The sequence below is a fragment of the Haliotis asinina genome, chromosome 5 (genome assembly GCF_037392515.1).
Source record: "Haliotis asinina isolate JCU_RB_2024 chromosome 5, JCU_Hal_asi_v2, whole genome shotgun sequence".
NCBI lineage: Eukaryota > Metazoa > Mollusca > Gastropoda > Lepetellida > Haliotidae > Haliotis > Haliotis asinina.
Genome location: NC_090284.1, coordinates 54,191,827 through 54,211,332, shown reverse-complemented (window position 1 = coordinate 54,211,332; position 19,506 = coordinate 54,191,827). Strand labels below are relative to the sequence as shown.

Below are 19,506 nucleotides of genomic sequence, written 5' to 3'. Positions count from 1 at the left end.
ATTACTTCAACAACATGATTTGTTTGATTGGCATAGAATCTTTCCTGCTACTTCAAGATGTTTACAGAAAATAATTACATATAATTCCAAATCACATTTTCCTATAATTGTTGTACTGTATTTTCTATTATCCAAGCCTTTGTTTCTGTTTCAGAGAAAGGAAATTGACCAGTTGAAGAGAAACATCTGGTAAGTAACATCTCTTAGAATGTCTGTAAATGAAATCTTTTAGGTCACATATTCAGAATGAGTACTAATCACACTGGATCACTAGTTTGTACCAAACATGTGGCTGTATTTAATCTTGAGAGGTGAATTTCTTTTAAAGGACAAGGTATGATAAGGGTGGTTTTTGGCCCACTAACAGAATTGGCTGAAAACATGTTATTTGTTTAGAGACAAGTTAGCTTTGCATAAAAATGCTATATTTTATATGTTCTGAGGTGTAATTTTTCTGCAGAGGGGCCCAAAATGGGTTTTATCAGTTCCCATGAAAAATAACAAGAAGTCTGAAATATCAGTGTGCCATAATGGCTTATTTACAACTGTTATTTTATTTACATAGAAATTACAGCAGTTTTATGACAGGTAGTCATGCTGAAAAACATGTCAAAGTCAGTCATAATGTTTTAACTTCAAGGGGCCCAATTAGGGTTGCAAAACATTGTTAATTCAATTACTTGCCAATTGTGTCCCCAAAACTCAGTCATTATCCACAGCATTTTTTGCAAATGTAATCCATGGGTCCATTGTACAACATGTAAGCATGATAACAATCATGTTGCACTAAGAATCACAGGGGCCTGTTTTGGGTGAAGCTTCATTTTGGGCACAGCTTCATTCTAACTAGTAAGTGTTACAAGTCAGCATTTACAACCAGTTTTAGCAAATATACAGTTAACATCTCAATCATCATATGTTATTACAATAGCCAACCATGTTGCACTAAAAATCACAGGTCTTGACCTCAAAGGGGCCCATTTTGGGTGAAATTTCAATGTCAGTGCAGGTTCATATTAACACCATGCACATGTTAAAGTCAGTATTCAAAAGACTTCACAGAGTAATTATTCACTACTTATCCACTTTAAAGATATAAAACATCCACTATTACTCTTCATTCACACAGTTATCAATCTCAGTATCTGATTCACTCTCAAGAACTGCAGTATTCAAAAGTGTATAAACCTAAAGTAGATCAAAATGTATAAAATATGAATTTAAAATATTGGGAACAAAGGCAACAAGACTGACTTGAAAAGGCAAATGGTCAGTGTCTTAACAAAAGATTCACATGATGTTAATTAAAGCTTGTTTCACAAGTGTTGTAACATAGATTACCAAACTTAAGAAAAAATTACAATATTTGGATTTGATGTGAAACAGTTTAGTTAAACATTGTAGACTTGATAAACAAACTTTGAAAAAAAGAAAGAAGAGTTACATGGATTTGAACCTGCATGTTTGATAACAAAAGAAACTTCCAGTCCACTATTGCAACCATTAGGCTACATATTCCTTTGCCTCCCACTGTGAATTTAAGCTTATATATTACACTTTACAACTATGTATGACTTGAGGTCTGCTTGTGTTCATCACCTGCTAGACCTTGATACAATGTTCTTATTCTAGCTAAAACATCCTTTTCATACAGTTAAGTGTAGTCATTTTGGTTAAATGAAATCTAATATGTCATTGGAAACATCAAGGTACATAAGTTCTTGGAAAATGCATATGTTTATACATGGCAATCCTGTTGAATGACAGTGTTATTTTGACAGTGACAGGTGACTCAAAGGTGTTTGATACAACGATGATAGAAAAACTATGATCAAATTCTTACATAATAACAAAGATTTTCACCTTTACAGTACTACTTGATCATATTTTGAAAATCTTCAGACATCTTCTTACTTTTCTAGCAGAGACCAACAACCAAACACCAATGTTTACATCTCATAAATCTGCCTTGTGGGTGCCTTATGATATTGAAAATTTTAATAACGATGTTTGACATGTGTATTTTAGAGCACAAAACCATTCAAAATATAATGTATCATGGCACAGATGTGTAAATGTGATGGATTGTTTTTAAAGATGTTAGTTTATGTCAATGTTTATTTTTTTAGATGTTGTATGGGGCAATTTCATAAACCGAAAAAATGTACTTTTTTAAAGATTTTGATATGAGCAAAAGCGTGACCCACTACAATTTTTTAGGTGTACATTCTAATTTACTCGCTTCATATGTGGTGAAAAAATTGGGATGGGTCACGCTTTTGCTCACACTTTTCTATCACTCTGAAAATCAGAAAATGTAGGTTTCTAGAAGATATTGTAAAATATGTTAACTTTGAGGTCTTCAAAGAGGAAAACTAACAACACTAGAAACATAAAAATGCAATTGGAGGTAACTTCAACAATTAATTTAGCTCTTTTTATGCTAAAATTATCGTGTTGTAAAATTTTGATAATCATGACATGTTGTGGGCCAATAAGGGCCTCTATCATACCTTGTCCTTTGTTTAACTGAAAATATGTTCTCCCACTTCTGTCTTCATTATTATCATGTAGAATGACACATGGATCATGTATGAAGGCACATAACTAGTTTATGACAGATCATGACTTCATTATGTAAAGGCAGCAATATTCATGTTGCAGGTTTCATTCTGATGGTTGTATTTAGATTTTTTTTCATATGCACAGATTGTATTTGTCAGCATAATCTCATTACATGTTAACACTGTTTTCAAATTGTGTACGTTACTTTCAAACAATTTCCTTTGAAAGAATTCATTACATGTAGTTTTAAGAAAGGTTAATGATGTAATTTATACAGCATTACATGTACATATCAAGATAAGTGTTTTCAAAGAAAATTATAAGATATATTGTTGCATTGGAAGTGTATGGACCCAGCAGAAATTAGTCACCATGACCATTCTCTAATAAGCTCCGAGACAAACTTCTGGACCAGTCTGCTCATACTTTTTGTATGCCTGTCACACAGTAACCCTGTTCTATGCCTCAAACTTTAAATTACTGTCCCTATTTTCATAACAAACACATATGTTTCGTAGGGATTCATATCAACACAATGGAGCAAAGCTTAAACATGTCAAAGTGAAGCTCATATACACAACTCAAAACAATTATTTGAGGAAGTTACAGAATTTAGATGACTTAGTGTTGCAGTACCAACCAGTCATGACCAATTAACTAATCATAAAAGGTAATTAGGTGTTAATCTTCTTTGGGTTTGTATAATTCCATATTATCATTTAAGAAATTCTTAAAAAGAAATATTGGTTACAAGTGAAGTCTTGTCTAGAAAACATACTGAAAACGGCCTATTTCAACAACTTTTGGCTGATTTTGGTGCTCTCACTTGCTTGTTTCTTCACCAGGGATGTAGCTACTATCGTAGAAAAAAGCCACAACTTACACTTGAGTGTTACATGACAAGAAATGGTTTGCAACACGTCTGCCCACTAATCTGTAACAAAACTAGCAGAGGATATGTCTTTTAATACAGTTTGTGAATGCATATTACTTTGCAGATTAAGTACATTAGATGCTGACACTCACATGATTCATACCTGACTTTCAGCATAAAACTTTGTCATGCTCAGCAACAAAACAGGCAGAGCAGCAGTGAATAGATATGTAAAGGGAGATAACTCTTTTACACCTAACACTAACAACCCTGTGATATATATTTTAATGTATAAAGCACTAGTAAAATCTGTTGTTATATTGTTGCACTGCACTGTTCCTAAGCTATGGAGGTATGCAATCAAATCAAATTAAATAGTTTTGAAATTATGTTTATGTATACTGAAATAGTGACTTTAAATTATTTCAATAAGACGATGTGCAAGTTTATTACTAAGCAAACCTTATGATTGGCAGTTTTTAGAACCAAACCTCTTTAAAATGTAGTGAAAACCTCTTCTGTTCATGTGGAAAATTAAATCTTGGAATTACAAGCAGTAATGACTGACTCAGTAGAATTTAACAAATATAGCTATGTAAATGTTGAAAGTTACATCAACATTCCAGCAATTTCCAGTTTGTCCATGAAGCATTAAGTGCTGCAACATTAAAGCCCATTCCGAATTTTAATATTTTTAAAATTCCATTTACAAGATAAACTGCTTATCTGATTTATTACTTGTAACATGAGAATTACTGTCATATATTTGTCTGGTTCGAGGTAACAAGAAATCAAAGTACCAGTACACCAATAATGTGATATTTCTCACATTTAAGAACATTTGTGATGGATGTTCCAAATGATTCATGAACACAATGACACGTATAAATGTCTCTGCGCTGAACCTATAGTATATCAACTTCAAGAACTGTTGTAATGTAGATGTTTTTCCTGGAAACAAACATACTAATCTTACTTAAATCTCTAGTAGATTTATTAACCGTGAAAAAAAACGATTACAAGAAGTAGTCTTGTGGTGATGCTGTTATATTTATCTTTGCCAGCCAGGAGTTTGGCTGATGGTCTTCAGGATGAAATTAGGCTCATATGTCTTGGCAAGAGATTCAATCAGCTTGAGCTGGGAGAAAATGTCAACTTGGGTCAGGGTTATAGTGGGCTTCTTTGCCAGAAATTATCCCGTCGAATTAGATTTGTTCAAATATCAGCTCTGTCTAGCATTTAATTACATAACAATAATTTGATCTGACATTTGAAGAGACAAAAGCTTTGATGTGCCTGCTGAATTTGATTGCTACACAGCTCTTAGACAGTTATCAGTACACGATGCGAAAACGCTGAACCCTTATTGATTTTGATGCAAGATTAACCCATTTTCAGCTAAGATTTCCGTTACTTATTATGTCATTGCCTTCTTATATGTTTTTTCCTATGAACTTTTTTTGTCATAAACACATAAAGATCAAAGTTGTTTTTCATTTTATTGTAAGCCATAAAGATATTTTTCCCTTTTTTAGATGAAACTGATTTCTTTCATAAATATTCAAGAAAAACTTATCCAGTGATTTATCATCAAGATATTCTCTGAGTTGAGTTGCATCCCTTAGCTTTCATGGATCTGCTGATCATGGTTTAGATCCCAGTTTAAACTTTAATGCTCACTGTAATCTGTCAGCACAATACACATACTCAGCACAATACCCTGCGTCTCTGTGACATCACTCACACTGGACACTGCGTCTCTGTGACATCACTCACACTGGACACTGCCTCTATTATGTCGATTTCCTCCAAGTAGATGTTCAACTCAAGTTTTAAACTCAATTTATGAATACTGTTCCTACTTAGCTATTATGTTTACAAATCCGGAAGCAGAAATAATGTTAAAGATTATGTGGGCCTTACCCTATTACTACCACATAAGAGGATACAGAAATAGGGTAAGGTCTATACCTATGTCTTTCTAACGCTGTTTCAGACATACCCCTTTGTCTAGAACCAGCATTTGACCTTGACCTGTAAAACTTGGGGTCCAGATGACCCTCAATTAAAAAATTAAGGGTCCTTATAGGAAAAAATGTGTTCCTATTATTTCAGGGACGATATATTTCTTTCAAGAATTTGGTATGATGAGTATTACTGAATATTGCTCGGAATGGAAAATATATATTTTTCTATATATCTCTCTGCATTCAGTTTATACATTTGTACCAAATGGACATGGGTTTCTATGTTACATGAAACCCTACAGTATTTTAGACAATGTAAGAACATAATAATGCAAATAATGCAAATGCTGATTTATTTCTCCTGGAATTCAATGTGATGCTGCTCTCTGACATTATTACCCTGACAGAACTATACTTACAAAGTTCGTTGCTAAGCTCTAAGCAAGCCCGTATAGGTCCATGTGTCCACTTATCAGGTACCCATTTTAAACAGCTGGGTGGACTGATTGAATTGTGAACATAGTGCCTTGCCCAGAGACAAAACACATTATCTAGCCTCATGTAAGAATGTCGAGTTTTGATTGGTCCACGTGACTCTGATACAATACCATGTACATCCATCACGATCTGCCAGCAGGAGTATATGACTTTTATACTCCCGCTGTGAAAGTCATATCATCCTGCTACGCCTCGGTGACGACACGAGAAGTGAAAAAAGCCTGCATCGACAAGCCTTTAGTAATGTGCGGTGCATTGAGGTCAAACGATCAGCTGGTGTCAACATGGCAGCAAGTCGATTCGATGCATGTTGTTTTGTTTTGATTTAGTGAAAACATTCAGCTAGATAAATGCATTATCACATTGTGTCTCGGGAAATACGGGGTTTATCAGTAAGGTTGTATTCCCCGAGCCGGGGGCCGGGACTGATAAAACACCGTATTTCCCGAGACACAATGTGATAACTTATATTATGAGACCCGGGTCACAAATTTTTGGTGTCTTCACCGGGATTCGAACCTGGGCATTTGCCGTGAGAGGCCAACATGCTAACCATTATACCACTGTTCGCTACTGTGCTCCTTAGCGTGTCAGTGGTTAACTGAGCCAGGCAACACAGAACTGTCAAAATCTGACAGCTGAATTTATGACACTATAAATGTCATAGCCCTGCCGATGCACAGAAGCGTGATGCATCCCTCATACCGAAATTGATTTCTTGTGTGATACAACATCCACATCTCAAAGCTGTCATTTACAAGAAATGCACATTTGAAAAATGATTATTTAACATTGCTGCAAATAACGAACAACTTCTAGAAAGTTTTTGCTGTTATTGTACTTGTAAAGTTTTAAAATCTTGAGACCCTGTCGGATGAAGTTGGTTATTCATTTTTTTCATGCCCATCAGATTGATTGAAAAGCCATTCCTGTATTCAAAACTGTTCATTCAGATATTTTTCAAATCCTGGATTAAGTATCATAAAGGGTTTATTTTTTTCGAGATTGCTCCTTTCACATTATATTGAAAGAGCAATGTTAGTATTTTTAGCCCATCAATAATTTCTGTGTTGAATATAACTGCTTTAGTTGCCATAGTTACCTTAGGATCTCACATCATGTTTTATACATGTGGTTTTTATGGTGTTTATTTCAAAACTCCTTAAAAGGAATTAAGATGCATCTTTTGATATTAGTAACATGTAAAGAGAAAAACATTGAAAGATATGCACAAACTTGAATTACCAAGCACAGTTGGTAATTCAAAAAGTGTTTCTGAATTTAAATCATCTATCACAGACAGCCATTAGTATGCACCTCAGTATTATTCGTCTGGTAAAAGAAAATTAAATATTATTTGTACCAAGTTAGGATATTCTGTCAGTTGCTTAAACTCTGATTTGTACAGAGTTGGGCTATAAAACTGATCCCATTTATACGTGTGGTGATTTTATTGAGGATTCGTATCACTATCTGTTTGAATGTTCTTTGTACAAACAGAAGAGAGTTAACTTCATGTTACCTGTTAAGTGCATTTGTTTATCAGCTGGTACTCCAGCTAACCTCAAACTTTTGTTAGAAGGAAGTGCAGACCTATTATCATGCAAAAATACAAATGTATTTAAGTTAGTGCAATCATTCATTAGTGAGACAAAACGATTTGTATAGCATTTCTGAGTTATTCTGTATAGCTCTATCTCTTTTTCACTTCTACTACCTACTTGTCCTCATCTGTCATCTCTAGTTGCAGGAATCTATACTATCTATGGGCATACCAAGGAGAGGGTATTCTAAGTTGGAGAATGTGTTCCTTATCTTTTTCTCTGTGAATAAAATATGTTTAAACCAAACTTGAATTTTATGCATACTTTGTTTCAGTTATTGAGTCATTACTTTCATCAGATCTTGCTATCTCTTCACTGTGTGGAAAAAGGATTGTTCTGAAAATGAAGCTACATATGTTCAGATTTGTAGCTGTGACATTGTTTATTGTGTATATTTCATGATAATATGGTTTGATTCTCTTGCCTCAAATCATTGGTTTGTTTGGTCCAGGTTTGATAAATAATACATCAGTCTGTCATAACATGTGGGTATTGCTGACTATAAACTCACTCACTCACTCACTCACTCACTCACTCACTCACTCACTCACTCACTCACTCACTCACAGGTCTGTTCTGCAGCAGTATCAAATACTGCTAGGCCTACAACATTTGGAAGCAAATTAATGTTCAGCTGGTGTATCAGGATGTTGTACAATTCCATCCTATGTTGCAGCATTATGATCAGCTGGTGTATAAAGATGTTGTACATTTCAGTCATATTCAGCAGCAGTATGATCAGCTGGTGTATAAAGATGTACATTTCAGTCATATTTAGCAGCAGTATGATCAGCTGGTGTATAAAGATGTTGTACATTTCAGTCATATTCAGCAGCAGTATGATCAGCTGGTGTATAAAGATGTACATTTCAGTCATATTCAGCAGCAGTATGATCAACTGGTGTATAAAGATGTTGTACATTTCAGTCATATTCAGCAGCAGTATGATCAGCTGGTGTATAAAGATGTACATTTCAGTCATATTCAGCAGCAGTATGATCAGCTGGTGTATAAAGATGTACATTTCAGTCATATTTAGCAGCAGTATGATCAGCTGGTGTATAAAGATGTTGTACATTTCAGTCATATTCAGCAGCAGTATGATCAACTGGTGTATAAATATGTTGTACATTTCAGTCATATTCAACAGCAGTATGATCAGCTGGTGTATAAAGATGTACATTTCAGTCATATTCAGCAGCAGTATGATCAACTGGTGTATAAAGATGTTGTACATTTCAGTCATATTCAGCTGCAGTATGATCAGCTGGTGTATAAAGATGTTGTACATTTCAGTCGTATTCAGCAGCAGTATGATCAGCTGGTGTATAAAGATGTACATTTCAGTCATATTTAGCAGCAGTATGATCAGCTGGTGTATAAAGATGTTGTACATTTCAGTCATATTCAGCAGCAGTATGTTCAGCTGGTGTATAAAGATGTACATTTCAGTCATATTTAGCAGCAGTATGATCAGCTGGTGTATAAAGATGTTGTACATTTCAGTCATATTCAGCAGCAGTATGATCAACTGGTGTATAAAGATGTTGTACATTTCAGTCATATTCAGCAGCAGTATGATCAGCTGGTGTATAAAGATGTTGTACATTTCAGTCGTATTCAGCAGCAGTATGATCAGCTGGAAGAGGAGTACAAGGTTGCAGCAATGGGCGCCCTGCGACGGACCAATCAAATCAAGAGGGTGAGTGTACCATGTCAATTTCCAAGGAAGCAAGAATGTGTGTTTATTGTTGTGACAGTGTGACAGTTTGTGTATCATATGTGTGACAGACATGTACTAGAAGCAGTGACTTGACATTAGTTAATATATAAAGCATGATGAGAATAACATCTCATGGTAACAGACAGAGCAACATTTCTGGCAAACACAAATGTTCAGTTTTTGTATAGTGGCTGATTTTGTATAAAAGTCAGTTATTAAAGCCAATCAGTAATGCACACATTACTCACCATTTGATGTTTTTGTAACTGGTTCTGCTGCAAGTTACATACATGTTACATACAATGCATGCTCAAGTTACATTGCTTCTTATTCACACGTGACCATGATACGTTACAAGTTACATACATGTTACAATCTGTGAAATGTATCACCATTATTTCAACCATGGTAACTGAATTCAAAATGAAGTTACAAACACATGCAAGTTGTGTGGTAGTTGACTAAACACTTAATGCAAGTTGTGTACAAGTCTTAACCTTCTATGTCAGGCTAAACAAAAATATTTGCAGCATAATATGTTGAAAAATTATAAAATTATGTACATTAATTTTCTTTTTAGTAAAATTTCAGTTACATGTATGTGGAATCATTTTGAATGCTTTTTAGTTTACTATAATTTTCCTCAGAATTCTAGGTTTTTTGTATCAGTTTCCACTCAACCACTCTGTATCCTCCTCTGGAGACTTGTCACACCTTGTTACACCTTGCTACAACTTGTTACACCTCCTCATATCTTGTCACATTGTATGATGTAGGTGTGTTAAAGGATGGAGACAGTCAAAAAGAAAATCCGGATGGGCTGTTATTGATATTGTTCATGTGAACCAGGAGCGTCCCAGTCATTATAGATAATTGCTGTTGATAATCTCCCTGTCTGGGTAGTCATGATTTAAGGTTCTAAGTTTTTCTGGATAATTAACTTTCTGAAGAAAAGAAAACATTTAAAGTACAGAAGTTTAGCGTAAAGTGTATGTAAAGAAAATATAATTCCTATCCCATAAGAAAAAATACAAAAGCACCTGCAGTCCATTATTGTAATTTTTACCTTCTTTGTCGAACTCACTGTTAGAAAAAAATGAACATACATCTACCATTTTAGATTTCCCATTTTCTTTTGTGGAACTGTCACACCTTAGTTTCCTCATACGTTTTCCAGCTGACTATTATATTCACATATGGCTGATTTTGACAACTGGAATACAGGTATTTCAAGGTGGACAAGGTAAATTGCAGTCAGGCTTTGTGTCCAGGCCAATTATCCCGTCTCTAATGTTCCCATCAACGCATGCCTGTCAGCTGCAATCTTCCCCCCCCCCCCCCCCCCCCCGTTAAGGCTTCTTTTTTTTCATCTGTGCTATTGAGGCATGTGGTTTTGAAATCCATCACAAAGCCTGGACAATGGTGCGTCACTCTTCCCATGCACTTGTAAGTCAAGGGTCATTATCAACACGCAGACTATTCGTGGAGATTTACTGTTGAAATGGCAGTCTCTGTCACATATTAGAGTCAGGAGATAAATCAAAGAAGGAGTTACCTCCCTTTACTTGTGTCATTTGGTATGCTGTCACCATAGCCATAAGTATATCTATTTATATGTTGCAAATTACAGTTTTAAGGAACTTAACTTTTATTGTTAAACTGGATTATTTCTTCAGTCCCGATGAGTGCTGGTTTAGACAGCTTCCACTGTATACTGTTCAAAGTGGTATTGAGCCAAACTAAGAACAAGAATATATATCGTTTAACTCTAATAACCAGACTTTATGAACTATATAAAGCTATATCGTGATAGACAGATATATAATATATATATATGTATATATAAAGATATATTTAGTAAGTTACCTTGATGTTTTACTTAAATATGAAGAGTATATCTCTAATTGGATCTATCACACTTTCCATATAGATAAGGTTATTTATAGACAAAGATATATTTAGTAATTTACCTATGATATTTCAGATAGATACATAGATATCTGATCGTATCTATCACACCTTCCAAAGTACACATCTTTAAATTATTATAAATGAGAATGTTTGGAATAGCTCCCCTATTAGGCCCTAACACTGTTGACATAATCTCGTTCACTGTCTGGTCATGGGCGAGAATTAAGCCCCAGGAATTCCCACAAAGGGTCAGCAGTTGTGGCCGTTATCCAATCTGTTGTGACTGGCCTCCTTCCTTCCCAGCCAGTTGATAGATAACCCAACAAAAGGCCTGCATTCTAACATGGAATCCGATCATCTATCAACCCTGTTGATGTTTTCATGTTGTAGAAATTAGCATGTGTTTGGAAACAGCTGTGCAGAACAGTGGTGTCTGGAGCTAAAATTGTACAGGAATAAAGTTGTGATTGATTTGTTGGTGGTGAATGTTTCGTTACTGGGTTTTATTAGGTTTAAGGGATTGTAATGCAATTAATCAGCTGGGTTCTGAAATTTATGAGATGTTTCAGGACCAGGTAAATCAGCACAGCTGTTGTCTGTTACACCTGATTCCACTGTTGATTTGAAATTGTAGATCCACAGGAAATAATCTATGGTCTTGTGATAAATTTGTGACAAACAGAATTAATCATACTTTTACAAAATATACAGTATTTTTTACACTTGAAGAGACCATTATGGGTTGTAGATGTCTACATCCACTATTAATCTCAGTATGTAATTGGACAAGGTATCCTTTTAATATTATACTTTGTATGGATGTCCTGCTTTTGTATTCACAGTGTAAAATTAGTTTTGAATTTTTATGAACATGAACATGATTTTTTTTCTTTTAGACATAAGTGACCATGATTTTATGCAGTTTTTAACAACATCCCAGCAATTTCTATGAGGGACATCAGAAATGGGTTTACATGTTGTATCCATATGGGGAATATAAGTTGCCAGTATTGAGATGAACAAATGTCTTACTAACCTACCCATGCTTACTTCATATTGAATACTAAACAATAATATACCCTTCTAGACTGTCTGACAGGCCCTGAACCACATTATTTTCCCTACAGCGTAGCCCTCCCTGCAATGCCAAAGCCCTAAATGAAGCAAGTTAGATTTCCCCATGTTCTGAATCTCTAGTCTCCCTGGATGTCCTTTTCAATTTAAATAGGTTTGTTTGTTACTATCAATATTATACATTCAGAGACTAAGCAGAAACTTGTCTGATACCCTTCCAGCATAGGAAGGACAGGCATCCATCGCCTTCTCTCAGCTGGGACTTCCTGTAGAGTTTACCTGAGTTTGGGGGACTCTCAGGTACATCAGGAGATCAAGGCACAAATATGGAGTCTCATGCTCCTCTCTGTTTCCACTATTAATCTCAGTATTATTTGAGTTCCATGACCATTATATGTATGCATGTTACACATTTTGGTTTCAGTGTTAGATCAATGTTACATCCAGTTACATTGGTCAGTGCATTTCTTACCTCATTAGAAGTGACCGTTAAATGTCACATTAAATTAAATGTAAAATGATATGTACAATTGTGACAAATTTACAGCTTCCCAGACTTGATTTTATACATCAGCAGCATCCATTCAAAATTTATATGCAAATAGAGTCTACTTTAGTGAATGGTAAAACACTGTGTATATATTAGTGAGTGAGTATAGTTTTATGCCACTTTTAGCAATATTCCAGAAATTAGCTCTACATATTGTGCCGATATGGGGAATCAAACCTGCGTCTTTCTGACGACTGATTGCTTCAACCACATGGCTACCTCATCTAATTTAGTTCCAGTCACATTGCTCAGCAGAGGAAATACTCCTTGGTTTCCCCATAATGATAGATCTGTCTGCACAATCAGGGTTCGCAAGTGGTTACATGTTCATGCAGTCATTTCAGAGTCGTCCCCCTTGCCATTCCAGGAAGTTCTACTAGTGAATCCCAGATGCAACCACTTTATGTTTGGTTACAGTGGAGGAAGGAGAGTACCAACATTACTAAATGAAAACATCATTATTTTGTTAAAATTGCTTTTTTGATATGTTTAATGTAAATATATTTTTAGAAAAAGAAGATTTCCAAAAGCATTGTAGATACTCATGGAAGTGAATAAGGAAACACAGGAAAGTACAAGTGTTCCATATATTCATTCACAGTGCAATACATACAAGGTGAAGATACCAGGAAAAGAATAAAGGAACACTTGTACTTTCATATGTTCTGTCTATCTGTGTGTGTGTGTGTGTGTGTGTGTGTGAGAGAGAGAGAGAGAGAGAGAGAGAAAGAGAGAGAGAGAGAGAACAAGAAAGATATGAATGAAAGAGCATATATGCACTTCTCATGGAGGTATGGACAGAGAAACATGAGTTAGGTCATTTTGAATTAGGATAAAATTTGGGTGTAACAATTGAACAATTAACTCAAAGTGGCATTCATCACTAAATTGGTTGTCAGCTCGAAAGGGACAGTTGATGCAGATGCAGGAACATACAAATCCTTCACTGTGTTACATAATGCATGAATCACAGATTCTCCTCCCCATCAGTGTAGACCACTGATGACCTGAGTGTTTCCTTCTCTACAGTCCAGGTCAAGTGGTCTGGTCATGTGAAGTTCACAAATAGATACAACGGTTTACGAAATTCCAAATTTTCTGAAAATTTTACTTGGAAATACCAAATTTTGTTTATGTCTTCGCTTTAAGCATGTGACAGATAAAGACATCCTTATCATTTCCTTAAAACTGAGTGTGCGTAGTGTCATGTCTCACGTGAATAATCTGATGATGAACAAGCATAATTCTTGTTTGTTTGTTGTCTGATATTTCATATATAGAACATATCAAATGTAATCCTTTGATTTCAAATCCAGTGACTCATCATGGCTTTTGTCTAGCAAGTTTTTAGTTGTAGTGTTATTGTTATGTTAATTTTGGCTTGCAGTCCTTACACTTGCCAGCGGCTAGGGTCCATGCAGGTAGCAAAGGTGATTTAAGTCCTGATTTTCATCTGTATGTAATGTATGTGAGTACAGTTGGTAGGTGAAGTATTCACAATGCAGTAGAAGAACCGCTGTAAATTTCCGAATCACTCTTTTATGAACATCACTCTTTTATGAAGAGAGTTTTTACAAGTTAGACAAACTTTCACAAAATAATGCAAATATGAATAGTAGGCAGTGTTTTTTTTAATCATGTTTTAGTGTAAATTCATCACTTTTTCCCCTTTTGTATAAATAAGCTGCATCGTTTCTTTAACTCCTTGAAATTCAGGCTGACAGGGTCAACTGGAGCAATCTCCTCTTGTTTGCTAAAACCGGGTTTCAAATAGTTTCAGATATTGTGTCAGTGAACTTGAAAGAAATGCATCCAAGTAACTCTCATTGCTGTTTTCTAAGTTTAGATAAGAAACTTCAGAAAAAGTCTTTTTTTCGTACTAAGATCTGGAACGTTTCCAGAGTCTTTAGAAAATGGAGTCAAGTCCTGCCACACTGAAACAGAACAAAATATGTGTGGCATAGTTTACTTCTACAGCAACTTTCTGAAAACACACCAAATTATCCCTTTATTTTCATTTCACTTTGGAGACGTGACAGACGTATTGGCTCCTCTCCATGTTTATTTTTCCAGTTTGATTTGCTTCCTGAAAATACTTTGTCAGATATGTATAAACTTGTTGTCCATAGTTTGGTCTCTGATATTTTTGTTTTGAATGACTCACATGTCTCTTTTGAACAATTTGTGAGAGTAAATATTTTGCAATCATAACTTTTGTTAATCTTTGAAGCAATACTAGCCTCTCTCTGTCAGTGATCTACAAAAAATCCAGTTCTTAAGTCTGCTTCGTGGTAAATATTGAAAGTCAAAGAATTAAAGGTTATATACGCTCGATTCCACAATGTCACCAAGTCAAAGCAGAACTGCTTTGCTTCAAGGACACATTTTTTAAAATATCTGGCACTCAAATTTTGGCCATGTGTTTTTACTCCTTATTCAAATGCTTCGCTTTGAATCAATCATTATAAAAGGCTGATTTGGTGGAGTTTTGTGCCTTTGATCTTGAGATATCTATTGTTTATGAGGAAAAAGATGAATGAATGCAAATTAATGTTTTTAGAATTGACAAAAGACACTCAAGGGCACAAAGTCAAATCTTTTCTCTCATCCTATTGGCCTGTTTTCTCAGTTGTGTCTTTCACTTAAAATGATGAATAGTTAAACTTAAGATGACATGTTTGGCAATATTGTTTGAATTATTAATAAATTTGAATTGTGTGTAACGGTTAAAATGGTAGTTCTGATATTTTGAACAAGTGTTTCTGAAATGTCACTGATAGAAAGATGGATGTTATGGCTTGTGACTGAATCCAGCAGTAATGAAGTACTAGTCATGAGGATCAGTAAGAATAATACAATGGGCATTGTCAGTCCAGACATGTTTGGGTAAAGCGCTCTCTCTCTCTCTTTCTTTCTTTCTCTCTCTCTCTCTCTCTCTCTGCGCTCTCTCTCTCTGCGCTCTCTCTCCCTCTCTCTCTCTCTCTGCGCTCTCTCTCTCTGTGCTCTCTCTGTGTCTGTCTCTCTCTGCGCTCTCTCTCTCTACGTTCTCTCTCTCTCTGTCTCTCTCTGTCTCTCTCTCTGCGCTCTCTCTCTGCTCTCTCTCTCTCTCTCTGTCTGTCCCTCTCTCTCTCTCTCTCTCAATGGGAGAAGAATGTCCACAGATAACATTTAGTATTTAGTGAACTGTGCGTTTGACTGTGGTTGATTATAGTGACTACCAATATATAAAAACATCAGTTGATGTAGAAACCTGACCGTTCAAGAGAGGGGGTGGGGGTCAGCTTATGCATGAAGCTTACCGTTTTGACATTGATTTTAAGTGCCAACATAAGATAACTATATATAGCTCATTCGGCTTGATGGTTCAGTATTTGCATAGTCAAAAAATGGACATAAGCATATGTGACGCCAAAGTAGTTAAGTACCATCCGATACTTTCATAACACTTTATGGTGTATCCTGCCATGACATGTTAACTGTTGAGAGTCATAGGACAGAGTCAGATCATGCCTAACTCTCTGTATGAGAACTACCTAGTTGTCATTCCAAGGGAAAGTCCTTCCAGCCATTCATTGAAACTTTCTGCTGAATCTGAAAAATATGTTGATCTGAGGATAAAATTTTCATGAAGAAATTAGTGCTGAGTTCACATTGAATGAAATCATGTCAAGTTCATTTCATCCCAGCACTGTTTATTTTGTTTTGCTATTACACAACTTTCACAAGTCATAGCCAGAAACCTGTGTTTGAGAATTCACACATTGGATTGAACCTTGCATAAGTCATTCCTCAGCTGTGATTGGTTGATGTGAAGGTGACCTGTCTAAGACAATTAAACATGTCAACATTGAAAGGAACTCGAAAAGTGATTGGCAATGTTGATGTGTAGATCCAGTCACACTCTGTAAACAGTCAGGACAAATACGACCCTGTCGACCTCCTGGTTTTCTTGGAAGGCTCCCCACTATTCCACGTGCTTCAACGTTGAATTTACAAGTTAAGAGAGAAAGAATTTGGAGGGAAACTCCTAGACCTGATCAGAGGCATGAAGCCTGCCAATTTACAGATATCTGATATTCGTGAGTGAAGGACAAACTCTTACTGTGAAAAAGTTCAATGGGTTAATTATGGTTTAGCTCTATCTTTCCAAGGCAGTTAGGCAACCAATAATTGAAATGTTGGATTCAATTTGGCAATTTTCCCATAATATCGATTTCATAAGTTTTGTAAATTATATATTTTTAAATTCGTATGTTTAAAACGAAAATGTCATCTTTGATTCAACTTTTTAGTGGAGAGAAAATTTAATTTCTGAAACAGACACTTTGAAGAAAGTGCATTTTAATGCAAGAGTTTAAATTAGATTTCAACACTTAGATAAGCTCTTTGTGTTTATGTCTCAAAGATGGTTACATTTTTTACTCGTTAACATTTCTTTTGAGGTGTGCAAGAAAAACTGATGCAAGGCTTTCAGCTTACATTAATGCTGGAAAGACCATTGGAATCTGCCAAGGTGATGGCTGGCTTTCTATCTCTTTGTTTCTTTATGAAATGTGAAAGAAAATAAGATGAGGTCACTTAAAGCATTGCCATCACAATGTGCTTTTCTGTGAGCTGCATCACAAAGCAGACTGGAGTGGCTGCTTAATACAATCAGCTTGAGATAGGAAAAAATCAATACTTACTTTTATTGATTTCCTGCCTGTTTACGTTCATGCATTATGCATGAGTTACATACACTCTAATAAAGCAAACATCATGAAATGTATGATGCCTTCATTGAAATTGACATCCATTAACCATAATACATTGCTGTGCATCATATCACAGATCTGATTTATTGTATGTAGTCTAACATGAACTATATACACAAAATCAAATATCAAAGTGAAATGTATGTGATGTAAATACGAATAGATCCATCAGCTATTGATTCTTGTACATGAGGTCTATTTGTTTATTCAAGTTTAATTTGCAAACATTGCCACCTACATTGTAAAGTGTACAAAATTAACATCATTGACTATAGATTGTTAGATTCTGTTTACATGGTCATTTATGAACAGTTCATACATCCATGCAATTAACGTCATGAAATGTGCGTCATATGGTCTGAAATTAACACCATTAAGAACAGTGGACTGACAAGCCACCCACATAATACTGAGTTATGTGGATCGTTTTCATGACAGATAAAATCCATCAGAAATTACATTGTTTGTCAATTTGGCTGTTAAGTAAACAATTATTTGCTACCATAAACCATCCTGACTTTGTTCATAGTGATTGGTTGTTGATTGTATCCTGGTAGAGTTATGACAAATTACTGCAGTCTCTTTGTGGAGAACATTGCTGGCTGTGTAGTGCTGATAGATTTAGGAGAAATCTTGTGTATATATGGCTGTACAGGGGCATTTGTACAACTTGGCTGCTATTGAGGAAGTAGGTTGGGCTGCCGTTATGCTTGTCAAGTTTAAGTAACAAACTGGCTTGTAGAACTGCATAGCATGGAACCATATGCATTGTTAAATAGTATCTTTTAAATGTATAGCTTGGTTTGCTAATTCCTTGCTAGTAATCACCAAGGCCTTAAAGAATAAATTGAAAATGAATCTATTTCACTCTGTTTGCAGTTCATTATTATTCCTTTTGGTAGATACATATTTGTTAACACAAAGACTCTGCTTCTGAGATCAAGTGTCTCATTCCCTGATGGTCAAACTTAAAGTGAAAGATTATTTTGTCTTTCCACAAGCCATTATTATAATATCATAGCCCTTAATGAAGCAAGTTTGGAATTGCTATATTCTGGAATATTCTCCTCTAAGACTCCTAGCTTTCCACATTAAATGCAGGTGCTTCTTTCTGTCAGTTGTAGATTGTCAGAGACCTAATGCCAACAGTTCAGATGTAGCTATGGGTCATTTCATTCATTTCATTGTATTTTAGATGCTTAGAAAGTATTGATGCATTTATTTACTTGAAGAATGATGACAGTTTACAACTTCTTTTATTTTGTGAAGGTGACATTTCGACATAGATTCTGATGTCGTTATCAAGCACTTGATACATCAGAAAGAACTAGAGAATATGTAAGTGTTATTACATCTCTTCAACCTTGTACTCAAGTTTTTGAGTAATATGCCTTGGTTATCAGTTGTGTAGGGCAAATGAAATGGTTTTTCTTTTTGTTTTTCTTTTTTTTAAGTGTTAAAACAGCTGGTTTTAGCTTTTTGTTCAAGATATGTTTTTATGTTGGCAGCCTTTTACACGTATTTTGGACATTAAAATGGAAAATTGTTCAAAGTAATGTTTGTTTGTGGTGCTGTGGATATTAGAGTTTGTAAAACGTTTTAAAAGAAATTGATATAACGTCCTTGTTTACATTAAACAAATCTGTTCATTAAAATGGGTTAAAAAATAATGCATACACATCTCTGGGGTTAATTTTCTCTTGCTGCTGACAGTACAATCTGAATCAAGATTGGTGTGGAGTTTTTTTGTTTGTTTTTTTTCAGCTTCGATGTAATGGTAACATAGTAATCCCAGAGGGACTGTATAAGTACTAATGTTTAACTTGTATTACATATCTGTTAGACCCGTAAAGGTCCTGGGGTAGGATAGACCTTCAGCAACCCATGCTTGCCATAAATGGCAACTATGCTTGTCGTAAGAGGCGACAAACAGGCTCAGGTGGTCAGACTCGCTGACTTGGTTGACACATGTCATCGGTTCCCAGT

General features: G+C 35.3%; 1 protein-coding gene across 4 annotated transcripts in view; it reads left to right on the top strand.

Moving 5' to 3' along the window:
• Window positions 1-19,506, top strand: part of LOC137284833 (ras-GEF domain-containing family member 1B-like) — a 145,710-nt gene that overhangs the window by 54,022 nt on the left and 72,182 nt on the right. For all 4 annotated transcript variants that reach the window (XM_067816838.1, XM_067816839.1, XM_067816842.1 and 1 more), the window contains 2 exons: window positions 155-189; window positions 9,123-9,210. In XM_067816838.1, coding sequence (XP_067672939.1) covers window positions 155-189; window positions 9,123-9,210 — 123 coding nt within the window. The remainder of the gene's footprint in view (window positions 1-154; window positions 190-9,122; window positions 9,211-19,506) is intronic.